Source organism: Odontesthes bonariensis, chromosome 10, assembly GCF_027942865.1.
Source record: "Odontesthes bonariensis isolate fOdoBon6 chromosome 10, fOdoBon6.hap1, whole genome shotgun sequence".
In the NCBI taxonomy this organism is placed as follows: Eukaryota; Metazoa; Chordata; class Actinopteri; order Atheriniformes; family Atherinopsidae; genus Odontesthes; species Odontesthes bonariensis.
This window is the reverse complement of record NC_134515.1, coordinates 22,716,942-22,743,810: the sequence shown is the minus strand read 5'-3', so window position 1 is coordinate 22,743,810 and position 26,869 is coordinate 22,716,942. Positions and strand designations below refer to the sequence as shown.

The 26,869-nt window shown below is 40.6% G+C and overlaps 1 protein-coding gene across 1 annotated transcript; it reads left to right on the top strand.

Moving 5' to 3' along the window:
- Window positions 1-1,521: 1,521 nt before the first annotated feature.
- Window positions 1,522-23,413, top strand: slc9a8 (solute carrier family 9 member 8). Its single transcript, XM_075474663.1, has 16 exons — window positions 1,522-1,870; window positions 2,470-2,651; window positions 5,001-5,081; window positions 6,129-6,187; window positions 13,846-13,929; window positions 15,124-15,225; window positions 15,442-15,476; window positions 16,307-16,450; window positions 19,479-19,620; window positions 19,706-19,811; window positions 19,914-20,030; window positions 20,121-20,203; window positions 20,320-20,431; window positions 20,884-21,104; window positions 21,847-21,993; window positions 22,147-23,413. The coding sequence occupies exons 1-16, from the start codon at window positions 1,626-1,628 to the stop codon at window positions 22,258-22,260; spliced, it is 1,974 nt and encodes a 657-aa protein (XP_075330778.1). The 5' UTR covers window positions 1,522-1,625; the 3' UTR covers window positions 22,261-23,413.
- Window positions 23,414-26,869: the final 3,456 nt, after the last annotated feature.

Here is a 26,869-nt window from a genome sequence, read left to right as displayed (position 1 = left end):
AGGACATATGGCGCGATCATAAGCTAGCCATTTAGCTCAACGAGAATCACATGACAACGCGTTTAATTCTGGATTCATGACAGAATTAATATACTTTTAGTTTTCTTTTCAAATTAGATTCTGTTCGTTATGAGAATCCCAAGAGACCATTTGAATTATTTTAATGGCAATGTTATGTAAAGTCAGCATTATTTTAGTTTATTTATTTTTTTTTTTTTATCATGCTTTGTTAACCCAATGTTTTGGCCCAATTCAACCCAGTACGCCCCCGGATAATCAGGTTTGAAAAAAAAAAAAAAAAAAAAAACCTACAGGGTATTTAATTTAATTTAAATTTGTAATTGCATTGTTGTTTTAGGCAAACGGTGATTGTACTAAATTTAGTTTAACATGTAACAAGCAATGCAAAGAAGGTTAAACACCACGTGTGTTTAGTTTGCATGCCAGTGAGGACTCTCCACTGACAAAATACATCCCCTAGCCATGAATTCCTAACCCTGATCATGAAATGATTTGAACCCCGACCATTAAACAAGGCCTAACCCTCAACAATGACATTGTGCCCCTGGGGACAAAATTGTTGTTCCCACCTTCATGAAAATGACCAAACAAAGGAAATGTGTGTTGCCTTGCGCATCTTGAAGTCTTTTCTGAGTTTATTTAAACTCGTTTTACATCAAGGCTGAGTCAGGCTTTGCCATGGCAAAGTGTATTACTTTTTTGAACATATAGCCTATATGTATGCATGTAGTGTGTGTGTATGTATATATATATATATGTACATTTATATATATATATACACACACACACACATACTGCAATAGGTGTGTGTGTGTGAACTTACTGTAAATATAGTGGATTTTTGGTTTAGTTCCATTTAGTGTTACCAGAGAGTCTCTATTATGAGGAGAGGGAAAACTGTATTATTATCACAGTATTATTTTCAGGTTTCAGCCGCTAGCGGGGACATTTTTTGAGTTATTAGCGCCAGCCCTATGGAAAATGGTCATTCTGCACTCGCTCGCCAGCGTCCCCAGACATAGTCAACTGAACTGCAGCCAAATTTTTTATAATGGGGCGAATAGGAAGTGGAACGGCTGTCTGTAAAAGGGCTGTGGTGTTACATGGAAATGTGCTGCATTCGAAGCTTGACTGGGAAAGTGGGGGAATTAAGACCGCCTTTGGTTTTGTTATGCCGTTTTACAACGATTGACGTTTGTCGGAAAATACGACTTTGCTATTGCCATTGAATGCAGCACACAATACAAGCGTAAGGTTTACGCCAGTCTGGTTTTCGCTATGATACACTGGCTGATGGGAAATTGAGTAAGAAAAAAGAAATAGGGTTGACATTTTGCATAAAACATTGTGAACTAAACAATACACTTTTACCAGATAGATATAGTAACATTTTACAATAAATAATGCATTAATAAGCTTTAGTTTCTCTTGCCTTCTTGAATTTATATAAAAAACAGATATCTAAAAACTACAACTCCCAACAAAAACTTGACTAGGAAGTAGAGTCGGTGATGTCAACAGATATACTGAGATGTCGATATGAAGCTGTCAGTGCTTTTTCATACAATACGTTGCTTTTTTTTGTTTAAATTTAGTGAGTTGAGATGAGAGGCGTTAGTCTTAAAGTTCTGTTGGTGTTCTTTTTGCTTTTTTTCGTAAGTCTGTGCGTGTCAGTACAAGCCAAGAGTGAGAACTCTTTGGACCAGCACGAGAGAGGAGACAGCGGCGAGGGGAATGTGCAACAGCATAACGATGATAGTCTAGGTAAAAACAAGCACACGGTAAATAATAATGACAAGGAAGATGACCACGACTCAAACGACCTACAGACGGATGGACACTTTGTCAGGTCAGAGATTAAAAAAAACAAAACCCAAATAATTTCACTCATACTACTACCCTTTAACTTAGCTAGCAATAGTTTCATTTGTCGCGTTTTTAAACAGGTTCCCCGTGTTCTCTTCGACCAACCACACATTTCCGTTTTCACTGCGGCAAAACTGAATATTGTATATATTTGTCTCAATCCTCGCTAAGGTACCACATTTGCTCAGAAATAAATGGTGGACAAGTTTTATTTTTGTCTTGTTTCATCAACAGCATGTCAAGCTACTGACGATAGGCAGCTTTGTGACGTTAGATCTTTTATACATAAAGACACATTCAAATTAAACAAGACAAAATCAATATATTACATCATTTTACGAGTAGTTAAAGCGTTACTTACGGAGAACATTAATGAATACCATATAATCTAATAGGTAGCATAGTTATTTTTTCCTCTATGATTTATTTTTCATCTTACATTCATTTTTTTTTTTTAGAAATGTGAGCAGTTTTGCATTACCTAAAGCTTAAATTTGAAATGGTAGAAAGATTGAAAATAATGCATGAGGTAATTGTCTATATGCGAGATACCCAAATGCCTTTCCTCCTGTCTTTTTGCAGCAAGTCCAATGACACAACTGGAAGCTACAGCAATGAAACCCATCACACAACCACTGCCACCAAGCCGACTACTCCACCACCCCCAACCCCCAAGCCAATTCTGCCTGTGCAGACAGGGGTCAAAGCACAGGAGGAAGAGCAGTCTAGCGGGCTGACCATATTCTTCAGCCTGCTTGTTATTGGTTGGTGGTTGTTATTATTTTTTTGAATTTCGATCTGGCTGTTTGTTGCATTTTGTGGGGTTTTCAGTAACGATCTTCTGTTGACATTGGCTCCTCGTGGTTTGACGGTGGTTTCCCAAGTAGGTTGTGGTCAAATGCCCTTCAGAGAATCAACGATATGAATAGAGGACATAAATGAATGCACAAGAAGAGATACCCCCACTGTGGTTCACATAGTAAGCTAAACTTGTCATCCCGTGCTCCTACTGATGGAGGACGAGTGTTCAGCCACTTTACTGTTTAACTAAATCAAGTTTTCAGCTTGGTGATTGAGAGAGATGGTGGAATTAGGGAAAGGAAAGGATGGGGGTTACATATTGTAAAGCCATGAGTGCTTCCTCAAAAATGCAAAGTGTTCGTTGTGTACGTCATCATTTTGTATTTAACTCAACCTTTCTGCACTACTTTGTGAAGATAGGTTTAGAGGAGCCTGCTTGCAGAAACAGCAATGTTATCTGTACTTTAAAGCTAATAAAAGCTCATCAGTAGCTGCAAGTCAATTAATGAGTAACCATCTTAGAGTGTAGTCAACAAACCACACACGAGGTCTAAGCGGTACTTCTTGCAATCTGTATTGACATTTATGTACCATTTCATTTCATGTTCGTGCCTGCCCTTATTTGGGTACAATTCCTCGTTTTCCCTTCAATTTCAATTTAGATTTAATCAACCCGTTGTTGCTGGTTTAAGACTCTCTCATTTGCTGCATTTTTAACTTGTTTATAAATTGCTGCTTAATTCATCATAGTCACGATCCCTGTAATCATAATTATGATAATGCACATACACATGATTTTAACTAACTGATATTCATAGCTGGCTGTGGCACAGTCGCAGGGCCAATTTGATATTTTACTTGGCGTCAATTATCTCTTATTGTGCAGTCTAAGAATTATAATTCTTCTGTCAGTGAACTGCTTTGTAACCACGACACGAACACGTTTGCACATTTTTGAAGTTGGACAAATGGGACATAATGAATGTAAATGTATTTTATTTATACAGCCCTTTACAGACAATCCGTATGATGTACCAAAGTGCTATACAGCAGGTAATAAATAAAGAGAAGAATAAGTAAAAACAGTAAAAGAACAGTGAAAGCAATAAAATACAACAAAATCAAATAAGATAAAATAAGATAAAAATGTCATCATATTTGAAGAGGCCCAGGTCAGAAATAAGACGCAGCTCAACAGGGAGCTTATTCCAGAGTCTGGGGGCAGCGACAGAAAAGGCTCGGTCACCCCAGTGTGTGTATTTTGACCTGGGTACTTCGAGCAAAAATTGATTTGTTGACCTCGGAGCTTTACCAGGATTGCGAACTGTTAAAAGCTCAGATAAATATGATGGGACGAGGCTGTTAAGAGCTTTAAAAACAAACATAGAAGTTTAAAATCAATTCTATAAAAGACAGGAAGCCAATGGAGGGAGTTAAGAACAGGAGTGATGTGCACACGTCTGTTAGTGCTGGTTAAAAGACGGGCAGCAGCGTTTTGCACAAGTTGAAGGCGACTGAGAGAAGACTGGGAGACGCCAACATAAAGTGCATTGCAGTAGTCTAACCTTGAACTTATTAGGGCATGGATGGCTTTCTTAAGGTCATGACAACTTAAAAACATTTTAACTTTGACCAGGAGACGTAACTGGAAAAAACTAGTCCTGACGACATTGTTAATTTGTTTGTCCAACCTCAGATGACTGTCAAAGGTCACTCCCAGATTTCTGACGGTTAAACTAAGCTTTGAAGACAAGGTACCAAAGCCAGCCGTCACAGTATCCCCAAACACAATGCATTCAGTTTTGTCATCATTTAAATGAAGAAAATTTTGGGCCAACCACTGCTTAATATCAGCAATACAATTAAACAAAGAACATTGTGCACTGTTACTATTTGGCTTCAATGGTAGATAAATTTGTAAATCGTCTGCATAACATTGGAAATAAAGGTTGTGCCTGGCTATAATTGACCCAAGTGGTAGAATGTACAATGAGAAGAGGATTGGGCCAAGAATAGATCCTTGAGGGACTCCACAGGAGAGAGGAGCACTGGAAGAGGAAAGGTCACCAACCATAACGGAGAAGGTTTTACTGGAAGTAGATGAAAGGATACTGAGTTCGGGGCAGATGATATTTCTTTGACTCTATCTGCAGTTGTCTAAAGGAAAGCAATCAAAAAAAGAACATCTGGCGTTACATGATGTGGGGGATATTTTGGGCATGATCTGAGTAGGTAGGACACGATTCTCTGAAAATGGATGCATTTGTCCTTAATGTTCATTCTGCTGTCTTTTCACTCCTCACTCCCCCCAGGTATTTGCATCATATTGGTGCACCTGCTTATCAAGTTCAAGCTGCATTTTCTTCCTGAAAGTGTGGCTGTCGTGTCACTTGGTGAGTACCTCTCATGGAACATGCAAAAAAAAATACAAATGAGTCCCAGAGAATACCATGTTTCTATATTTGAGCGAGTTTCAGGGCGTTTTTAATAGGTGGAGCAAATTTAGAACAGCTGAGCTACACATCTATTTTTCCCACAATCTTTGCAACTTTTCTGGCACATTGCTGTGCTGTTTGTGAGGCATAGAGACAGAACGGGGGAATCATTATTGTTGCACCTTCAGGCCTGCACCACATCTAGTGAATTCTAGTCATCATGACTTTACTGCACTACTTGTGTGAGTGTATCAAATAATGTGTCAAAGCAACCCCTAACTTACGGCTGTAATTTGTAGCTTTGCTCAAGAATTATCAGACACGTTGTTATTTAGAAAAATGAATGAACTGATTTGTGGAAAAGAAAACCCAACTTATTTCCTGAGGAACAGCTCCGGAATGTAAGGTCAGTTTAGTTGAATTCTCCTTCCTGTAATTCCCTCCATAGCCCCCCCCCCCCCCATCCATCTTGTCCATGATGTCCCTTTCCTTTTGCTTTTCCTGAATGCTTCATATGAGACAGAGTTTGTGTCAATGTTTTGAGCTGTGGTGGAGAGAGATGACACTCTGCTTACAAATCAGGAAGCGCTGCTTTTCCTTCCTTCGTCGTTTCCTTTTTACGATCTCTGCATTGTCTCCCTTCCTCCGTACTATCCCCGTTCATCTGAGAATATCTCATAAGGCTTAGATTTCATTTCTGATTCTCTTCCTTTGCCCTTTGAACAGCTTTGTGTTTCCCTTTTAATTAATGTTCTACTGGGATCTGCAGCAAGAGAGCTGTAGCCCCAAGGGGACTTTTTCAAAGACAAAACGAACACAATGGCACATTTAAACTCCGTGTGTACCACTTCTCCCTGAACTGTGGTGATTTGGACATTTGCTAGGCATCCTTTTTATTTCACTGTGCGCATTTGTGTGCGTTTCTGCATTGACATTTTTATAAAGGAATATTGAGAAATATTTCATCACTGGTGTTATTTTTCATGTCTCCTCCCTCTTTTCCAGGGATTCTAATGGGAGGCTTCATTAAGATCATTGAGTTCCAGGAGCTGGCCAACTGGAAGGTATAGTTTGACTCTTTGCTAACAGCCTGATCCACAACTCCTTTTCTCTTGTTCACACTACACTGGCAACATGTATACTATTTAAAACACTATGTTTGTTTGTTAAGTTAGGTTTGTGTAGCTTGAATTAAAGTTTAATTTCAATTTCCTACATACAAACACAAAAACTGTACAAACTCACTTGCTATGCACAAATGAATTGGTGCAGATCGATTATCCTTTACTTCATTTTTTTATTTGCAATGTCATACAGAAGGCAGGGACAGTGTATCTAAATCCAGGAGCATACAATAACTACCCCGAGTTTAATGATGCTGTTTATTGCACTGCTCATTTTATGGGAGAGCCTCACCCACTCAAACAAACTCAACATTGTTGCAGTGCTGCATTTCTTTATCTCTCCTTCCAAATCTGTCTTTTTGGTCTGTCACCATTTCTGGTCTCTTTCACAGAAATCTTATCTCACCATCTCCTCTTTATTGCCTCATAGGCTAGGCAAGGCAAGTTTATTTGTATGGCACAATTCAAGAAACAAGGTGATTAAAAGTGCTTTACAGAGACATTAAAACAGTAGAAAAAAAAAAAAAAACTAAAAAAATAAGAGCAATAGACAAAATCGGATAAAATCAGTAGTTAAAATATGATTAAGTTTTGAAACTCAAGCTTCAGATTTGGAGCTTTATTCAAATGCAGCTGAAAATAGGTGTGTCTTCAACCTGGACTTAAATACACTGAGTGTTTCAGCTGATCTGAGGCTTTCTGGGAGTTTGTTCCAGACATATGGAGCACAGAAGCTGAATGCAGCTTCTCCATGTCTGGTTCTGATTCTCTCTCTCTCTGGGAACTGATAAAAGACCGGATCCAGATGACCTGAGGGGTCTGGAAGGTTCATACTGGGTCAGGGGAGGTCACTGATGTATTTTGGTCCTAGACCATTCAGAGCTTTATAGACCAGCATCAGAACTTTAAAGTCTATCCTCTGATGGACAGGTAGCCAGTGTAAAGGCCTCAGAGCTGGACTGATGTGGTCCACTTTTTTGGTCTTGGTGAGGACTCGAGCAGCGCAGTGACACTTTATTCTTTGCTTGCTATCGCTTCCTGGTTCTCACAGCCTTTAATTAAGATTCCTTGTTCTGTGCCAGTTAGTTGGTGAACCAATAAGCAAGTGAGGTAGAGCGAGGAATCCAGAGTGAGTGAGTAGGCAGAGAGGAAAAGAGGACAGGTTGTGGGAATGTTTCTTGCACACAGGGGTCCATTGTTTTTTAGCTTGGGGGGCCCCAGGCTGTTGCTGAGTCATCAACACAAGTAACCAGAGCCCCCGCGGCCCCTCTATCCACGTTGCCCCATCCCGTGAATCTCTAGATGACTGTCTCTGTGTTTAACTTTCAGCTCACCTGTCTACGTATAGAAGCTGAGGTCTTTATGACAAATTTATTCCCGAATAGCTTCATTAAAAGCTCATCAAACAGAGCATTTCAGAGTTGCACCACGATTTGCAGAGGGTTCTTTACAAGAGCATGGATTTGCTAAGTGATTCATTGGCCTTTGGAGAGTAAAAGAAAAAAAACAAAACGAGTCATGATGCAAATCCATTACGTCTGGTCTGTTTGTTTTCCAGAGCGCCTGTAAGAGGAAATTGCATCTTGCAGTCTCACTGAGTAACACAGCCAATGGCAAAACTGATTATGTTTGCCTTTTTATTTTTTAATCTACTTTGTAAAGAGAGGGCAACTGCTCTCCCTGATCATGTGGAAATATTACGTCTTATTCTGTTTGTTTATTTGATGGTTTATTTAATTTCCTGCAGATTAGCCAAAAACTGTGTACAGCAATTGTCTCTTTGTACGTTTAACGCTCGTACAATCACTATCTTCTTAAACTAGCATTCCTCTGAAGCTGGCTCACTTATGTTGCAAAGCTTCAACCCTGCCCTGTAAACCATCAAGGGCGTGCAAGCCCTGCAGGCTGCAGCATCCTGTGATTTACTCTCATGCCTTAGTTTGTTTGTGGTGTCTTTACTGTAGGTTGCTAACTAGTTAGGAAAATACATTCCTGGACAGTTAATAAACAACGGTGTCATCATTTGGCCCTTTCACGATAACTCTAGCATACCAAGTGTACATATGAAGGCTAATGAAGAGTAAATCGACCGATATATCGAGAGCAACTTTTTTTTATTCCCAAAAAAACTGCTTTTGACATTGGTTCCAAAAATTAGAGACACACCAGTCAATGAGGCAGTTTTTGACTTGACTGCTCATGACCTAGATATATGGTTCTCCTCAAGGTCTGCAGCAACACAACACTTGTACAGCCCTGGGTGGCAGCCCAGTAAACTATGTCAGGTTGTGTTTTCTTTATAAGCAAATATTAGTTGTTGAATGCTCACCCATGGTTGATTGCTGGCTGCGCCTGCCTCCTGTACCACTTCTTCCATTCGTCCGGCTTTCCCCTCAAGGCTGATCGGACCAGTGTCCCGATCCTGTTTAAAAGTTCAGTCAAACCTTCATTCTGTTTGACCGAGCGTCTCTTACGCACCGGCATCCAGTTCCTGTAGCCATTTGTTAGTCACTCTGGAAAGCGTAGCTGCTCTTTTGCTCATGTTTGAACTCAATGCTCAGTTGCCCACTGTAGGCTGCCCAGAGGTCATCAGTGTCTGAGTAAGAGCATGCAGTTTATTTTCCTAAGCTCGTGAACTCGACTTTGCACATTTTCCAGCTTAGAAACACTAGTTTTAGGCATGTTACTTGCGACTACTTTTGTTCTTTTAGTTCTAGTGAAGCTATTTTATTCATAAAGGTATGAAGATATCCAAGGCACTCTTCTTCTTTATTAAAAAGCTTTTAATAAACTGAGCTAGTTCATACTAGAACAGATAAAATTGCCATTGCAATTTTTAATAAAGAAGAAGAGTTCCTTGGATATCTTCATACCTTTGTGACAAGTAAGTCTAACCAAAGAGCACCTTCGCACTACTAAATTGAACGCCGAAGCCCTCTGACCTACCGTCTTTGTCTGTTTTATTCATAACTTGGTCTCCTTATGTCGGGATGATTTGTTGATTTAAATCGCACCTTTATTCCTCCCATACTCACTTTTTTTTTTTTTTTTTTTTGCTTAAACCTTTTCGCTTTGTGGAGACAACAGAACTGCTCTTAACTAAACACTTCAACTCTGCGTCTGACTGCATACTTTCCATCTTCTATAGCCAAACAGTGACGTCACCGATACTCACACGCATTTATGCACTTACTTGTCTTTGTGGTGGTTTGTGTTCTCAAAGCGTTACGACACATGACTCTCGATTTATTTGGATCTTTTAGTTAAACATTGCCTAAAATAGTTGTATATTGAGTTAGCATACATACCAAAGCTGCTTTTCTTCCCTGCTGCTGCTTCTAAGAGATCATTCATGTATTTCAAGGTACCGGCTCAATAACTCATGTACAAAATGTTGACATTGAACATTGCTCTGTATTTGCAGCCAGTTATAAGGCGAATGCAGAGAGGCCTTCTATAAAGAGCAAGAGGAATGAAGTGCAACACATTTTTTGTGGTATTTCATTTGTACCTAAAGGCCCTGCTCAGTAACCTGAAGCACTTTGTTTGAGAGTTGTAGTGAGAGTAATAGAAAAGCCCAGTGACCTGGTGCAGTTTGGAGTTCGCTGATTGTCAGTTTTTTTTTAAATTGTATTATTAGAGTCCAACGTCATTTTAGAGAAGTTAGAAAAAAAAGAAGGTGAGTGGTTTCTGTTCGAGGCTGAGCAAACGAAAAGCAAAACTGGGAGGCCAGACTTGAAGAAACTGGAAACTTGCCAAGAATATTGGGCCTCTTGCAACAACCGTTCGTACGCACAGATTTGTTCTTAAATCGTGCGTACGAGTGATTTAAGAGAATTTACACATTCACTAATCTTTTCTTTTTTTACGTTTTCTTTCAGGTATGAAACAAAATTTACGAGTGATCCAGACCTGTCGTAGGAGTTTCGTAAAATAGTCTTGGCTAATGGATTGCATATTTAATTACTTTGAAGCAAACATAAATAAATATATACATTATATCCCATAATTATGCTGACATTATTCTGTTTGACTTAAATCATGCACTAATTGAAGGTTAATTTGACTCTGTATATAACAAGGTCAATGGGAAGTGAAACCAGCGGCTACTTTTGGATGCCTTTGCGCATCAGGCTCTTGGAAGAGACCGTGTGGATATCCATGTGGAGACAGACGAATGGCTGACATCGCGATTAAGATTGCCAAGGACTGTGCTGCTACAAATATGCAGCTTGCTAGAGCCACAACTCCAGAGAGAAACACGCCGATCAAACCAAATTCCACCACACGTCAAGGTCCTCACTACCCTTTGATTTTTGGCCACTGGAACCTTTCAGAGGGAGATTGGAGACAGATCGGCTGTGTCCCAGTCCTCTGTGAGGAGGTCATCAGTTTATCATCCATGGTACATGAAATTCCCATACACCGCTGTCCAACAAGTACAAACTAAGAGGGACTGTCATGCCGTGGCTGGACTGCCAATCATAATTGGAGCAATAGACTGCACACATATACGCATCAAAGCACCCGTGCTGTCGTGGAGCGCACTGAGCTGAAGGCCAGGTGGGTGTCTCGATACAGCGGGGAGCAAACTGCTCTATAGCCCAGAGAAGGCATGCCAGATTCGCACAACATTGCCATGAACGAGGGTCTCCACCTGAACCAGCCCAGGCAGACCAGAAGGTGTGGTGCCAGAAGACCCCCCTCATGGACCACCCCATCAAAGTGCCATCATGATGAGGCAACAACTGATTGCAGGCTTTAGTTGCAGTCATCGAGCGCCTGGCCATGGCGAGACGTTTTTTTTTTTTTTTTTTTTTTGTAAGCCATTTTTATTATAAACCATTTCTTTTTAATATCAGTGACACTACAGGTGACACGGAATTAACAGCACTCGTAATAACTTCCCATTTCTTTGCTTTAGCAGGTCCGTAATTCCACTGCTGACACTGCTAAAAATTACAGATTTTCCTTTTTGGGTCTCTGAAAGCGGAACTTCAATCTCAGAGCCCCTAAAGATGTTCTTTTTGCGCCTTGATGTCATTCTCATGACTCAACACTTCCTGGCACAGGAGCGAGGAAGCGTAGCCTTATATGGTATTATTTTGGGCGTGGAGTATGCAAATCTACTATCCTCGTGCACGTGCCCTTAAATACGCACGGGTGGCATTCATCATTTACGCAGGTCGTTTACACACTTTTTCCGTGTTTTTGAATCTGACGTGGCGTGTTCGTACGAGACCTTCGTACGAAAAAAGTGAGAGAAATTTAGAATAAAAATATGAAAATGTTTGCACGAGGCCCATTGTTACTACTGCGTTTCTATCAAAAATGAAGCATTGCTCTGACTCTGCTACCGCCCGTCCTCTCGCCAGCTCTCTCTCTACAATCCGACAAGTGAACAGAAGCCTTTCCCTTATGTGCTTTTCTGGTACTTTCTGGTACTCTGGTTAGATTTCCTTTCCTCTCATCTGCCTATTTCTCCCCTGTGCTTTGACACAGATCGAGGAAGAAATAGATTGTCGGCACAAAGTAACACACTTGCGGCAATATGTCTCCTAGGCAAAGCTCGGAGATAAACAGGTGAATATATTTACACTCCAGATCATCTTTTTTTTTGGAGCTCTCTGTTTAATTGTTCTAGTCTTAGCTCTAATATCTGGGGTCGTCGTTTTTTCCTTGGTGTGTTTTAAGGCCCAAAGGGCACTGTACACTTTTAAAAGATGTCTCCCACGCCACTGAGGGAGAGAGACTGACACACGGAGAAAAGTTTTAATTGTGGTTTCAGGGGCCCTTTTCCCATTTGGTGATGTCACTGGCTGTCACAGCCGAGCCTCCAGGGAGCTTGTACTCTGAACGATGTTCTCTCCAGCCGTCCCACTCACATTATTATTATTTTTTTTTTTTAGTTATCTCTTAGTCCCATTTTAACTGTGTTCCCTTCATCTTCTTTTCATTTAGTTCGAGCTCAGTCTCAGTACTTCTAAAGAATAGTCCTCCGCTCTCTGGGTTTATTCATTTCATCGCTCCTCACTTATATTTTTCTTGCTGTCTATTAATATATCACCGTTTGTGAAATCTCAATATCTCTCTTCACTCTGCAGCTTTCCTCATCGCTTCGGGAGCTCGGTTCAGCTCATTCTGACACAGTGTATTTACAGTTTTAATCAGTCGTGCGTCAAACTTTTCTTTTTTTTAATTCAAAATCTAAAGTGTCACGCAATTTCTCCTTCATGTGCTTTTGTTTCACATTCTTTTTAAAATCCTCATTGTGACACAAAATCCAAGCTAAGGATGTCTCCTGGGGCTTAGGGAAATTGTGAGAGTTTATCCCTTCATTTTCCCTCCTATTAGTTATGGAAAAAAGTGACAGATTAGTTGGTAATAATTTAAAACCAGCATTTTTACCCATCTAAAACCTGTGTCCCATCAACAAAGAACAAGTCTTGCCTTCGTCCTGTATGCCTATTTTAGGTCCAAGTGCGGGTGTTGTATGAAAAGGACGTGTTGCTGTTCCATCACTTCAGGAGACATTGTTATGTGTGGCTGTGAAACATGTGCATGCATGCATGTGTCAGGAGTACAGCTGTGGATGTCAGATCACAGTGCATGCATGGCATACCTCCTCCTATTGAAGGTGTTAAACTGGACTGAAAGGCAGAGTTGTGTTGGAGATAAATGTCAAGCTGGTAACATCAACTCTGCTAACCTGGAAGCATTAGTTGGCCTACTTTTCCTGAAATGTGTATGCATTATTAGACAAAGTAAAGCCAGAGCATGGCCTTTTAACTCAGCATACATTCACTATAGGCTGTCTTTTATGCTTGAGCTGTTTTTAAGGGCTTTTAGCTACGAAACTGTCGGTCGCGACAAAACAAAATGTTCCATTGGAAATTACAACCTTTACAGGGAAAACTCAGTGTGAGTTCTTATATCTAAGCTGTTGCAGTACATTTTTAGGAAATGTGCAAGTAATTGTGGTCATTCTCAGCTGCTTATGGTGCTGGGATTCAGGCTCTACCAGCTGTCAAAACTGGCTTTCCTTGTACAAAGAGTGGGATTGTTGACCGGGTGGAGTAAATACGGATCTACCTTCCTCTTTCTTTGTTTCTTTTTTTCTGACAGAAACAACTGCAGCCTCCACCAGAGAGGAAAGCTCCCACACGATCATTCATTAACGCACTGTGTGTGTTGACTTTTACATTACTAACATGGACTTTGCATAAAACTCCCACACTCAGAGCTACTACAAGAACACACACTGTGCATCGTGCCCACTGTAACATATTGGCACATGATACCAGTGCCTGATCTGGGAGTCTGGCCTATTTAGCTGAGAAGCAACAATGATTTCATTATATTGCTGAAATAATCACAGAGTTAACGTCTCCGGGATACTGTGGGCATTTGCATGCGTGTGTGTTTTTGAATGAATGAGAAACTCGGAGCTGAAAAAAGAAAAACAAAGAAGAAGTTTCTCAGTATTCCCACCTCTGTTAGGAACGTGCCAGTAATAGACTTAGAATGCATCTGAATGCTTGGATTGTTTGGCAGGGGCTCTCATGTCTGTTTTATTGTCCCTGTCCTTTCTTTTAAAGGAGGAGGAAATGTTCCGACCCAACATGTTCTTCCTGTTACTTTTGCCACCCATCATTTTTGAGTCTGGATACTCATTACACAAGGTATGGCAGGATGTGTGTTTAGAACAGTTTTTTTACACATTGCATTGCTAATTTTCTATCCTTAAAGGTAATTCACCCCTCTGTGAATATGTAAACATAACAGAATCAACATAACAGGCTGTTTTTACATATGACAGAATAAAGTAAAACATAACATGCTGAACCCCTTTCATTTTACTGCAAACAGGCAACCTTTAATACAATTAAAAGTATATTTACTTTTGTTGTTTTTTTTTCTTAGTTATCATTGAATGTTGTGATATATTATCGTAGCTAAAGTTGTAAAAATGGATCAAATGCTAAAAGATGGCCATCATCATCTCATGCATTTGTTTTTTCTTGAAATACATTAATGGTACCGCCCCCTCTCTAAAATCTGTTTCTTAAGAAAAGACAGATGTAACCTCCGGGGGGCCTCGCATATAAAAGATTATGCAACTTTTATATGAAAGGAGGGATGTGGTCACACAATCTGAAAACTACAAAAAGAAAATCCCTGCATGCATAGAACTGTGTGCCCCTTTCTTTCATAAACCCCCTGCTTTCGGTCCACCCAAAAACGAGTAGGCAAAATGCTTTAGCGGGCCCCTCCAGTCACATGTCGCCTCAATCGAAAATGGCAGATCCCGCTCCAAAGCAGAGGATATTCAGAGTGTCGATTAATGAGGTGGAGGTGGAATTTATTTTTGGGATGTTTATTATCTGGAACTTAACAGAAAACGATGGAGCGGCACCCCGATAACGAATGCAGGCCACTCATAGAAAGGCTCACATAAACGGAGGCAACTTTTTCAGTTTCAAAGTGAGAAGGCACGCCAGCTGTGAGAAATAATTCTCAGCTCAGGTTTACAACGCACTCCGGCGGATGAGTTTGAAATACTGTGGGCTAAATGACATCTGCCTTCAGAAATAAGTAGCAGTTGATAGGAAAGGATGCCTGCAGCTGGTTTTCTGCTAAATTTCGAGTAGATTGAGAAACAAATTGTGTATCTGCATACATGATTCAGACTTCTGTGCTTTTTAATTTTCTTCTGGCAGATGATAGATGATAATTTTATTTATTTTTTTATTTTTTTCTGCGCAACATGACTGTGCTCATTTTCTGTTCGGTGCTTACAACATGTTGTGTAACATGCTGTTAAGCCCACGAGTATTTGAGCTGTGTGAGCTGTTTGATGTCTGTGTGTGTTTCAGGGTAACTTCTTCCAGAACATTGGTTCCATCACCCTCTTTGCTGTGATTGGTACCGCTATCTCTGCTTTCATAGTTGGAGGAGGTATCTATTTCCTTGGCCAGGTGAGGATTCCGTTGTTCAGAAAGTGTGGCATTCCTAGAAATATTTGCAAATTCACTTTCCCGAAAACCAAGTGTTTATACCAGAGAATGTTTCTGTCAGAGAGGTATGCAGTAGTGGCTGGCCATTATAACTTTCAGCACTTTATAGTTCTATGAACCTTGGTATTATCAGATCTCCTAATGTGTGTCTTTGTGTCTGGTTTTGCTTCCTCTCAGGCTGATGTGATCTATAAGATGACCATGACTGATAGGTGAGTGCTGGTCTTCCTCTTTAACTACTGTTCATTTAATTTTTTTGAAGATGTTTTCCCCTAAAGAGGCCTTTAAACCACTCCTTCCGTCCAATATCACGTCAGATGAAATTAGAAACTGGCATTCCACCCACCGACACAGGCAGTCTACAGTAAACTAAGTTCTCTGTAATTGAAGGGAATTTGTCCGTTAGCAAATTCCAGACAGTAAAATAACCTTGCTGCCAGATATAGTGTTGACAAAAGTACGCTGTGTTACTCCACGCTCAGGTGACTTTAGGATGAATTCTGAAAGTGCACAAAGAATAACATGTTACAACTTAGGCTGAGTGTGTCCCGTTTGGACGCACTGAATAGATTTTAATAACTTTTTGCAGTGGAATTTAGAACATGGGCTGCTGAGCAGGAACTGATGTTTTTGTAGGGAAATTCCCAGAACAGTTCTGGATTTGTTGCTCAAAACTTCCTGCATGTATGCACCCATTTCTGCCAACACAGACGTCATAAAACATCTTTTTAATAGTTTTACTTGACTCTTTAACCCTCACCCCTTCCCACAACAATTGAATCAGAACATCATCATATTCTTCTCGTATTTTTGGACTGGATTTCTTTTCAGGAACAAATTGATAGTTTGAGCTGCCTTGTTAATGTGCTCTGCTTTCTTTCAAGTTGCAGAACGTGTTTGGTGCATTCGCAGTCTTTGTTGGACGTGTGAATCTCTTGTTTCTTTGCTGCCAATACGTGATCATTCTAAACATGTTGGTGCCTGTTCAAAGTATCAGTGTTAAACTATCATGTTCTTCTCTTTCTCTTCTGCCACACTTCAGCTTTGCCTTTGGTTCTCTAATCTCAGCTGTGGACCCTGTAGCTACTATTGCCATATTTAATGCTCTCAATGTGGATCCTGTCCTCAACATGCTGGTGTTTGGTGAGAGCATCCTCAACGACGCCGTCTCCATTGTCCTCACCAAGTAAGACTATATTCACTCGATGATGGCTTGTATAGTCTACAGCAGGGGTTCCCAAACTTTTCCATGCCAAGGCCCCCCAAACAGTATTAGCTTCTGGCCGGCGACCCCCTTTGCAATCCACAGACAATGCTACAAAATATGTAAAGAAACATCAACTTTTAGAACGTATTTTCTTTCTTTTATTCACGGACAGTAGCTTGCTGTGTGAATGCAGCCTGACTAAATGCTCTTCTTTACATCTGAAGAAGTCTGCCGGATGTTTTTGTATCAAGTGACGCTGAAGTTTCGAAGGTTTTGAACACTCATTTGAGGGTCTCCAGACAGAGGACACATTTCGGGCAATCGTGGCCATTTTTCTGTATGGCTGTAAAGCAAAACTTAATGTATGCTGCCTCATACTTTCTGATTTTAGTCGGCCAGTTCTTTCAGTCTCTTCCAAGTAAAGAATCTGTCCATTTTGGCTAAGCTACCTACACGCTAGCTTGAGGAGCAGAGCAGCTTGAGAACAGGCGCAAACCGCCAGGTCTACGATGTTTTGACTGGCAGCCAATCAGAAAGACAAGCATGCCAAATAACATTTCGATATGACATATTATTATAAATTGTATTTTACAATACTGATTAAAAAAAATGTGACTATTTTTTATAATGATGTGCAAAAAAAATTTATTTTCTATTTTTGCATTTTTTTTCTTATCTTCCCTCCAATTTTCTGAGGCCCCCCTAGCGCCCCCTGACGGCCCCCCAGGGGACCTTATGAAAAGAATCGGATATGAAGAACGTTTGCTGTCCAACTTTTGCGTGCACGTTGACAGGTCTCAAAGGCAACTGTAGGGACTGGTCTGTAGGTAGTGTTTCATAAAAGGGAGGCTAAGAGGCATTTGCATGGAAACCAACATTTTGATTGTTTCTTGACAAAGGTACAGCGTTGCACACATTGTATTTTTTCCAAAGAGCTCAGCCTTTTCAGAGGCGAAAGTTTCCACAAAAGGTGCTGAAATGACAGAAAATGTCACTCGGATAACACGACGGAAGTTCTGGCAATCTGTACAGTGTTGACCTCGTGTGACATGTTTGAAATGATCACGGAAGCACAGAAAAGTTCATTTGTAGGACTATAGAGCACAGGCGCTAAATCTGTGCTTTTTTTTTTTCTTTTTGTTTTTACCATAGTGGAAGATAAAGGTTAAAGTTTGTTTTGAATGTTCCGTCGAACAATGCACGGGGTTGGCATGCAAAGATGAAGTACTTCCAAGTGTAGTCCATGCCATGCCAGTCCATTTCTGCTAGACGGATGATGCCGTTGAGACGCACATTCACAGTGTCAAGCTTCTGTAGCCGGGCTTCTCTTTTGCCTTAAATGGGACGACATCTTGCATTTCCAAACTGGACTGTGGGTGTTTAGCTGTGCTTTGCTAGCTTCGCTTGAGGTGCAAATGAGAGAAAGGTTCCACCTTTCAGGTGGCAGCTGAGGCGCCAACCTACAGAATCGCATAGCCGAATGCATGTTTGATCTTGCGACTGGTTGTCACTGCAAGTCAGAACAGCAGGCACAAAGCGCTGACGCCTGGTACACGTGTGAATCATGCCTCGTGCAGTTGATTTCACATGGTTGCGCCGCTGGGAGTTAAGCAGACGATTGGAATGCAGAAATCTCAATGAATTCCTGTTTGACTAAGTGATATTCATCATCCTGTTTGTCTTCAAGCTTCCAACCTCCCCAGTGTATTCCGTTTGTGTTACCAGCCGCTGAAACAGTTGGCACAAAGAAAACGCTGCATAAGGCCGAGAGTTTCGTTAATTATACTTTAAAACAGTATTTTATTTTATTTTATGACCTTACGTGAACTTAATATAGTCTGTCAAGATTTATTTCTTCGCTCGAGTGCACTAAGCCTCTCAGACACACTGACAGCAGCTAGATCAGGTGTGGTGTGAAGCGAGGCATCCGAACCTTTGAACCCTACCTGTTTCCGTGGATTACACATTACACTGTTCCAAGAATGGAACCAGGAACCTGTGTTATCTTCTTACATAGGACAGTGTCTGGAATAGAACCTGCTGTGTGCAACTGGAATGTATCTACATTATCATTGGCTCAATCATGAGTCCTTGTAGCTGCGAATAAGACATGAGGAATGCACAGATGAGCCACAAAAGCTCAGCTTTCTAGTAATTTGAAGTTTAGATTTAATTCAGTTTTTTTTTCTACTCCCCCAGCAAAAACGGACAAAAACGTTATACACACGTTTCACAGAAACTGAGCCTGAGCAGTTTGTAACCATCAACATGGCTCGATCATCTGTCTTTGTGCTCGCTTTATTGCCAAATTATCCCTCACAGCCAGGTAAATGTGTTAAGTGATGTCAAGTGTCTTCGTGGCACTTTAGAGTAAATGAAAGCATGAATAATAGATACAGTGACCAGTCCTGGCAGTTTGTCTGTTGTTAGCACCTCCCACGCAGCGTGGCTTTCTTGGAAAGCTACTTACAATTTGGCCCAGTTGTTTATAACAGCCACAGCCTTTACTTGGCAGCTTGTAAGTAAGAATTCCAGTCCAATTGTTCATCATATAATTTGTTGTATGGCTGTTTGTGAGGACAATTAGTATCTATGAGTAACATTTGCGCCCTCTGTGTTCCATGCTTATCATTGTTCATGCGACAAGAGAGTCCATTTTCACACACGTGAAAGTCTAAAGAATTTATCACTACTGACATTTTTTTCTGTGTAGATTAGAATTATGAGTGGGATGAAAAAGGCTTGAGCTTCAGGTTGCCATGACACATCGTTGACTCTTTTTTTTCTAAGTCGGTGACAATGTGACGTTTTATTAAAAAATAAAAAAAAAACACAGTTTTGATGGTTTGACCTCAAACATGATGAAGTGCACTCTCACTCTCTTTCTCTCACAATTTCTGTGGTGGAGTGTTTCTGCCCTCTAGGGTCAGATGTGGGTGTTACAACACAGAATGTGTAACAATGATGTTGTGTCAACATTTGTGGTTTTCCTTTTTTCGTCCTTCAGCACAGCCGAGGGTTTCGTTTCCCGCTCTGATAACTCCACGGTAACCGGCTGGGAGACTTTTGTGCAAGCGCTGGGCTATTTCCTTAAAATGTTTTTTGGCTCTGCCGCCCTGGGAACCCTCACTGGACTCATTTCAGCTCTTGTATCCAGACTCACATTTGTGTGCACTCGCCTGCGTGTGTGTTTATTTCCTCATCTGCTTTTAAATTCCCTAACTCGCCGATCAGTTTCTGAAACACTTTGACCTGAGGAAGACCCCGTCGCTGGAGTTTGGCATGATGATCATTTTTGCATACCTTCCCTATGGCCTTGCTGAGGGAATCAAACTTTCCGGTGGGTAGACACATGAACAGACTCTACTACAAAATGAACTAGAATTTAATGTGTCTGTTTTCCGCTGGCCTCCACCCCTCACCTAATTCCCTCCCCCTGCAGGAATAATGTCGATCCTGTTTGCGGGGATTGTGATGTCTCACTACACCCACCACAACCTTTCTCCTGTCACCCAGATCCTCATGCAGCAGACACTGCGAACAGTGGCCTTCATGTGTGGTGAGTGAGTTGCCACTGAACCGTCCACTTTCCAGTTTTGTTTTCATTTCATAGAAGGTTTTCAGCACTATTTTTAACTTCTCTCTCCAGAGACCTGCGTGTTCGCTTTTCTCGGTCTCTCCATCTTCAGCTTTCCACATAACTTTGAAATATCTTTTGTCATCTGGTGCATAGTAAGTGCTCTTTCACTGAAATGTTAGCCAAATGTTGCAGTCTGCTTAATATGATTCAAAGTGATTGTGGTTATTCCCGTGAGCATCAGATGTGACCGCTGTCGTTTTCTCTGTAGGTCCTTGTTCTTCTCGGCCGAGCGGTGAACATCTTCCCGCTGTCTTTCCTGCTGAACTTTTTCAGGGACCACAAGATCACACCTAAAATGATGTTCATCATGTGGTTCAGTGGTGAGATGAATCAATAAGATTTTCAGCTATTTTGTTGTGAGAACAGAGGGCGGCCAGCTCTCTTGTGATGAGGAAACAAATGTTGCAGCCCTGTGGAATAGAAGATATCTGTGGCAGTCCGCTTAAGATGGAGCCCAAACAAGCTGCCAGCTCTCCAAGATAGCTGTGTTCAATATTTCCAATTCTTTAGTTATTTGCATATCACTTTCACCTCACTCTGGGTCCACGGAAAGCAAAATGTATCCTTCTTTAAAAAAAACATTTTTCTATTTTGTTAAGACATAGAAAAATGGTAAATGGGTTGATTGATAATGATATCAATAGATGATTCCTTACATTTTTTTAAAAAACTGTTAAAAAAAAAGTCCAGATTTAGTTTTCATCGTTATATTTTAAAACGTGTTGTTTTTTTTCTGCGCCGTTTACTCTTTGCGTTGTCTTTTTCCCGCTAGGCTTGCGTGGTGCCATCCCATATGCTTTGGGCCTTCATTTGGGCCTGGAACCCATTGAGAAGAGGCAACTAATCGGCACCACCACCATCATCATTGTTCTCTTTACCATCCTCGTCCTCGGGGCCGGCACCATGCCGCTCATCCGCATCATGGACATTGAGGAGAGCCAGTCACGGCGAAAAAACAAGAAGGACATCAATCTCAGCAAGACAGAGAAAATGGTAATGGATGAAGTGCTCTGGTACCACACACACACACACACACGCACACGCACACACGCACACACACACACACAGACAGTTTGTTGTCTGCATTGATACAAGCTGAAGCGTCCTCTCATCTACCATCAGGCTCATACTGTCCTTTCAGAGAGCAGCAAACATCAAAGAGGTTTATTGTAGTTTGTGAGATGGATCGTCAGCAGAGAGCAAAGTACTCCCCTCACACAGATGTACTCCCCAACAACTGGCATTGAAGCAATTTCCCAGATGCTATAAAACAAGCCATTGTGTTTAATATTTCAGTTAACTCTGCAAGCTCAAATGCCAGATTACAGGTCATTCTTTTGAAGTACATGCTAACAATGGGGTCACTGGCAGCTTCTGGTGGTGTGTCTGCATGACTTATGCATACAGCATTTGCATGCTTGATGTTTTCTGAAGCTAAGTGTTACCCCCCGAGGGTCCAGGCAGCTCAATGTATCAAACCCTCTTTATTCCTTGCGGCTCTTCATGCACTCTTTGATATAATTCAGTCCCTTTGCTCTTTTCCTCTAATCTTTCTTTGTTGTGCGTGTGATCTTGGCTCCCCACCGTCACCGCTGTCCAGTCATTTTAAGTCGCCCCTGCATTCACTTATTCACTCCTCCGTGCCTCTCATCTCTGCGTTTTGTTTTTTTTTCTTGTTTTTTTTTGCCCTTTCATTTAATTTTCTCCTGATTCCCTTCTCATTGTTTCTGTCCAGGGTAACACGATTGAGTCAGAGCACCTGTCAGAACTAACAGAAGAGGAGTATGAGGCTCAGATCTACCAGAGACAAGATCTGAAGGGCTTCATGTGGCTCGATGCGAAGTACCTTAACCCCTTCTTCACCCGCAGGCTTACCCAAGAGGTAAGAACGCGCAAAGTCACATATTGCTCACAGTCCCATATCTAAGATCCTGCACTCGGTCACTCCTATAATCCAGCCATGCATCATATCTCTTCAAACACACTTCATTTTGCACGCCTGCTGATGTGCACATTCCTTACACCCGTTTGAAAGGACCTGCTTCACGGCCGGATCCAGATGAAGACGCTGACCAATAAGTGGTACGAAGAGGTCCGTCAGGGACCGTCGGGGTCTGAGGATGACGAGGATGAAGCGGAGCTTCTGTGACCACTTTCAGTTCATATGAAAGCAAAGAATGGGCTTTGCCTGTCCCGGGCTTTGGATGTGTTGGTTTGTAAATATGAGCACCTTTTTAACAGTCAGTCGCATACAGCTGATATTTCCTCACTTGCTACAAAGCTGCTGTTGCAGACGTATCTTAGTCGGTGCCTGTGGTGGATTCTCACACAATATTGCAATGAGCAACATGGTCATCCTGGTAAAATTGGATTTGAAAGTTGTAACACTGGATGAAGAAAGATGGTCTGTGGTCAAAGAAAAAAAACATTTGTGATCAATGTCATTTTTTCTACTTGCTGAAAAAACTGACTGGAGAATTATCCGTGTGCTTAATAAGAGCAGCACACGAGCCCTCTTTTCTGTTTCTTTCACGGAGGTTTTGGTTCTAGAGGAAAGCAGCAGAAAAACCGTAACTTAGATTTTCTATGTAAAGAAACACTAGAGCACTTTTTCACCATTTTTCCTTGCATGTGTTTTGCTCATCGCCGAACGGCTTAAGCTCATTTAGGGGTCTGCTTGAAGTTTTTATTCGGTGTGGGGAAGAATATAAACACTGTGCTGCTCCAGGCTATATTTTGAAAATGAGATTTATAATAAGCCACAGGTTTGCATTTCATTCTCTGTAATTACATTCCGTTCTTTCTGTGCATCCACATTTGTATGATTTAATGATACTGAGTTGATTAAGAAAAAAAACATATATTCATACATATATAATGAAGATGAAATACAAATGAAGAATGAGCTGCTACTACAGCCGTCAGCAGCAAGCCACCTGAGATAAATACAGAGTTGGAGCTAGTGAAACATGGCGGGGAAAACGAATAACTTTCAAGAAATTAAAAAAGCTAGGAAATAATGATGCTTCAGAAATTGCTGTCAGCTTTAGCTATGGTCTCTGTGTGTATATGCACATTCTGGTGAGGGCCTTTACATGTTTCCTTATCAAGAGTTCAACGATGGAGAAGATGGGAAAAAATGAATGTGGGATAAATGACAATGTGCTGGGTTTGTTTTCTATTTATTTATAAAATGTGTAATGTTCTGTTTGTGGGATTTTGTACAAGCTCTGCCAGTACCACCAGGTTGCCAAAAAAAAAAAACCTTTAATAAATCACGTTCACGTCCTATATACATTGAATGCTGCACACTATGCTTTTGTCAACACGTTTTAAGAGCATCTTTATGTTTTTCATAATAAAACATAAAACACTCCTACCAGCTTGCAAAATATCTCATGCAAAGGAACAACGCCTGTGTAGAAGTCCAACCTCAGTGTCCGTGTTCCTGAAACACAATCTCGGGCTGAAATGATGGAATCAACATGCTTGGAAGATGTTCATTGAGCTTTTTTTTATTTTGTTGGATTTTCTTTTTTTTTTTTTTTCAAGGCATAAACTGCACTTGTGATAAACAATAGTCGGCATCAATCAGGCTCAAACTTTCTTGTATAGAAGTTGACAGATCTGCTGGGAAGGTTTCCACATGAATGCTTTTATCCTGATTGAGATCCAGAGAGTTTGCTGGCCATGTCAGTTGATAAGTCTTTCCTGAGGAAAAATATGAAAACGCTGTCCCATGTGGCATGATGCATTATCGTCCTGAAAAATGACCTCATCGTCGCCAAAGCCTCACTTTCGCTTGAAGAAATGAGATCAGGGAGATCTGTTTCTGAAATCAAATCAGGCAGCCATCTCTATACGTTTTATCGGACCAGAAAAAAAAGCAAAGGTCCGGACATCGTCTCGTTGCTCAATGCAGATATGTGATTCATTACTGAATATCACTTTCATCCAATCATCAACAGTCCACTTTAACCCAGGTAACCTTGTTTGAACAAGCCCACCCCTGGTTGAACTGTTTGTGTTCCTTTTGCAACCCTCCCATTATGTTTGAACTTGCTCCAAATTTGAGCCACAGCTGACTGGAAGACAACTAACATCTTTTGCCACACTCTGAGTTAAATTACCTTGTTAAAGGAGATTTTTTATCCTTCCATTGTTTCCAGTTACAGATCTCATGTTGGGGCCATGTTTCCTGACAATCAGCCATGCATAGCAACTTCTCTTTTAAATACAGCTGTATTTCTATACTTAAACTGCAGAAAAAAGGTTTTCTCAATTTTCTTAAGGTATATTTAAAAAAAGTCAAGCGTGTTTAGAGGGGGTTGTATAACTTGGATGAGTTAAGTAGATATTTCAATAAGTTTCAGTTATCATTATTCTGGTATGGCTTCGCATTCACTTTCACTGTTTCGGAAACAGACTCCAACTAATTAGCATTTCGGTTATATTAGGTAAGAGGCAGATTATGTGTCTGGCTGAAGCCAGACCAGTCCTTGAAGTAATTAGAATACATAAAGAAGTTGAATGCAGAGTCCTACTGTGGAAAATATTCTGTACGCTAACAGTCAAAGCTCTGATGCTCCACCCTGAGGAACTCCAGGCTGCCATACCCTCGGGACCGCTCATGAGTTCTCATTAGGCATGGGGACGAGAAGGCACTGGTGTTAAACTGGAAGAAGAAATCTTATCACATTCTCCAAGTCAGCGGTGTAATTAACATTAGCAGTGGGTTCAGGTATATCTCAGCACAGAGGACATCTGGGTAAAGCGGGAACACTGCGAGGGGCTGATTGAAATTTTTATGTGGTGTATTTACTATTTATGGACATTGTTAGCTTCCACGGGGGAAAATGGCGTGTTTCCACACATAACCAGGCCTTAAGGAACGGGGATTTGCTCATTAATGCATGGCATGCAGCCAACCATATGAAGGCATTTCTAACTATAACTGAATAAATAAAGTTCTCAGTGCACACTATGTGCAACGGCTTGAGCTGATGACCTCGAAACAGCATCTCTACGGATTTTATGGATTGGATTTATGTAATAATAACTTACAACCAGTAGAGGGGGTCCTAATCTACTTCAGTAGAGCATAAAATATGTATGACAGTAGATAACAGAGGATGGCAGTGCTGCATTAACGGCTGTTCATTACCCAGCAATGATGAACCACTCACAGTGACGATACAGCTAAGGAGAAAGCGGTAAATTACTGAAAATTTTAATTGTGTGTATATACATATATGAGGACACTTAGTGTGTATTGAAAATCATAAGCGTGTATTGAGATGGACAGTTAGAACAATATGTACCACTGGTTCACTGATTTCTCACAAAGCAGACATACTGCGAGATCCTCCTGTGTTTCTCTTCATTTGAATAAGATCATTTCACTATGCTGAGAGACATGACAAAAGCAACGTTTTGCAAGCAACCTTTTCTCTGCTCTGACGTCTTCTTTATGCTCCAGTGCTGTAACGCAGAAACAAGAAGGCATTCATAGCCTGATTTCAACTTGTTCTTGTGATTCTTCCACTCCACTCTTCCTGATCTGTGATCTAACCATTTATCCTTCTCTTGAGCCAAGTGTTCTGTCTGGTGAGTGCATTCGTCACTCACGTTGATTTTTCAGCTCAGAGCTTTTTCTTTGTATTAATGAGAGATCACATTAATGTAAAGTAGAGACTTAAAGTAATTAAGTCGGATAAATGAGAAAATTCAGTTACCATCTTAGTTTGTGCAAGTCATGAATTACAACGTTATGTACTGGTAAGTAAATGTGCATATTTGACATTCACTTACTCAGCCCAAAGCATGGATTTCCCTTATTAACATATACTCACTCAGACACTTGAAATCTATCTAAAAAAAAAATCAAAAGCTACCTCAGAATAAACACTTGTAGACTCTTTCTTCATCGTCACTCCCTTTCATCTTCACAAATGAATTCACCACCTAACGATTTTTCTTCATTTTATTTGCCATCTTTTTCTGTTTTCCCTTCTGTACGATTTTGTCTACCGGCACTGACGCGATGAATCATTCAGTTATTATATTGAGAGGAAGTCTGAAAAACTGCTGAACTCTATCTAAACCACAGCAGTGGTGGTAAGGCATTGCCTTCTTTTAACTCTATCTTCATTTGTTGAAAGTCTCTCTTTTTTTTTAAGGTCAGCAGTCAACGGGATTAATTTGACGTTTCGGGAAGTTTGCTTATTGAACGTCTTAGAGTAAGTTCAGAGGACCTATATGCAATGCAAACATGAAACTACAGCTGGCAACTGCTTAGTTTAGCACGAAGATTAAAAAAACTAATGGAACCAGCAAGTTTTAGTCTGATGATGACCAAAGATGACAAAATGCCCCCACACTTCTAAAATCCAATCACTGGCAGATGGTATATGAACACAGCAAAAACTGGAGTGTTGAATCAACTCCCACAGAGTCAATTTTAACACTTTTTGCGGGTTTATATAGCTCCACACTCTACAGAGTTAAATTAACACTTTCAAAATAGTTAATTATTTAACACTGTACCTAGAGTTACTTTTTAACTCCCTAGACTGGGTTGAATTAACACTATATCGAGTTACATTAACACTATATCAGAGTTCCTTTTTAACTCTCTAAATTGGGTTAAATTGACACTACATAGTTTAAAAAAAAACAACAGTACAATACAACCATTAAAATGACAATTCCAAGAAAAATGCATTTTCAAAAATACAATTTATTTTAACTTTTCCCCC

Bases quoted from the DNA above. Each gene is read 5' to 3' on its own strand.
- slc9a8 (XM_075474663.1), top strand. From the start codon at position 1,626: ATGAGAGGCGTTAGTCTTAAAGTTCTGTTGGTGTTCTTTTTGCTTTTT. The intron at 1,871-2,469 runs GTCAGAGATTAA...GTCTTTTTGCAG, and splicing joins ACGGATGGACACTTTGTCAG to CAAGTCCAATGACACAACTG. The intron at 20,031-20,120 runs GTGAGTGAGTTG...TTCTCTCTCCAG, and splicing joins AACAGTGGCCTTCATGTGTG to AGACCTGCGTGTTCGCTTTT.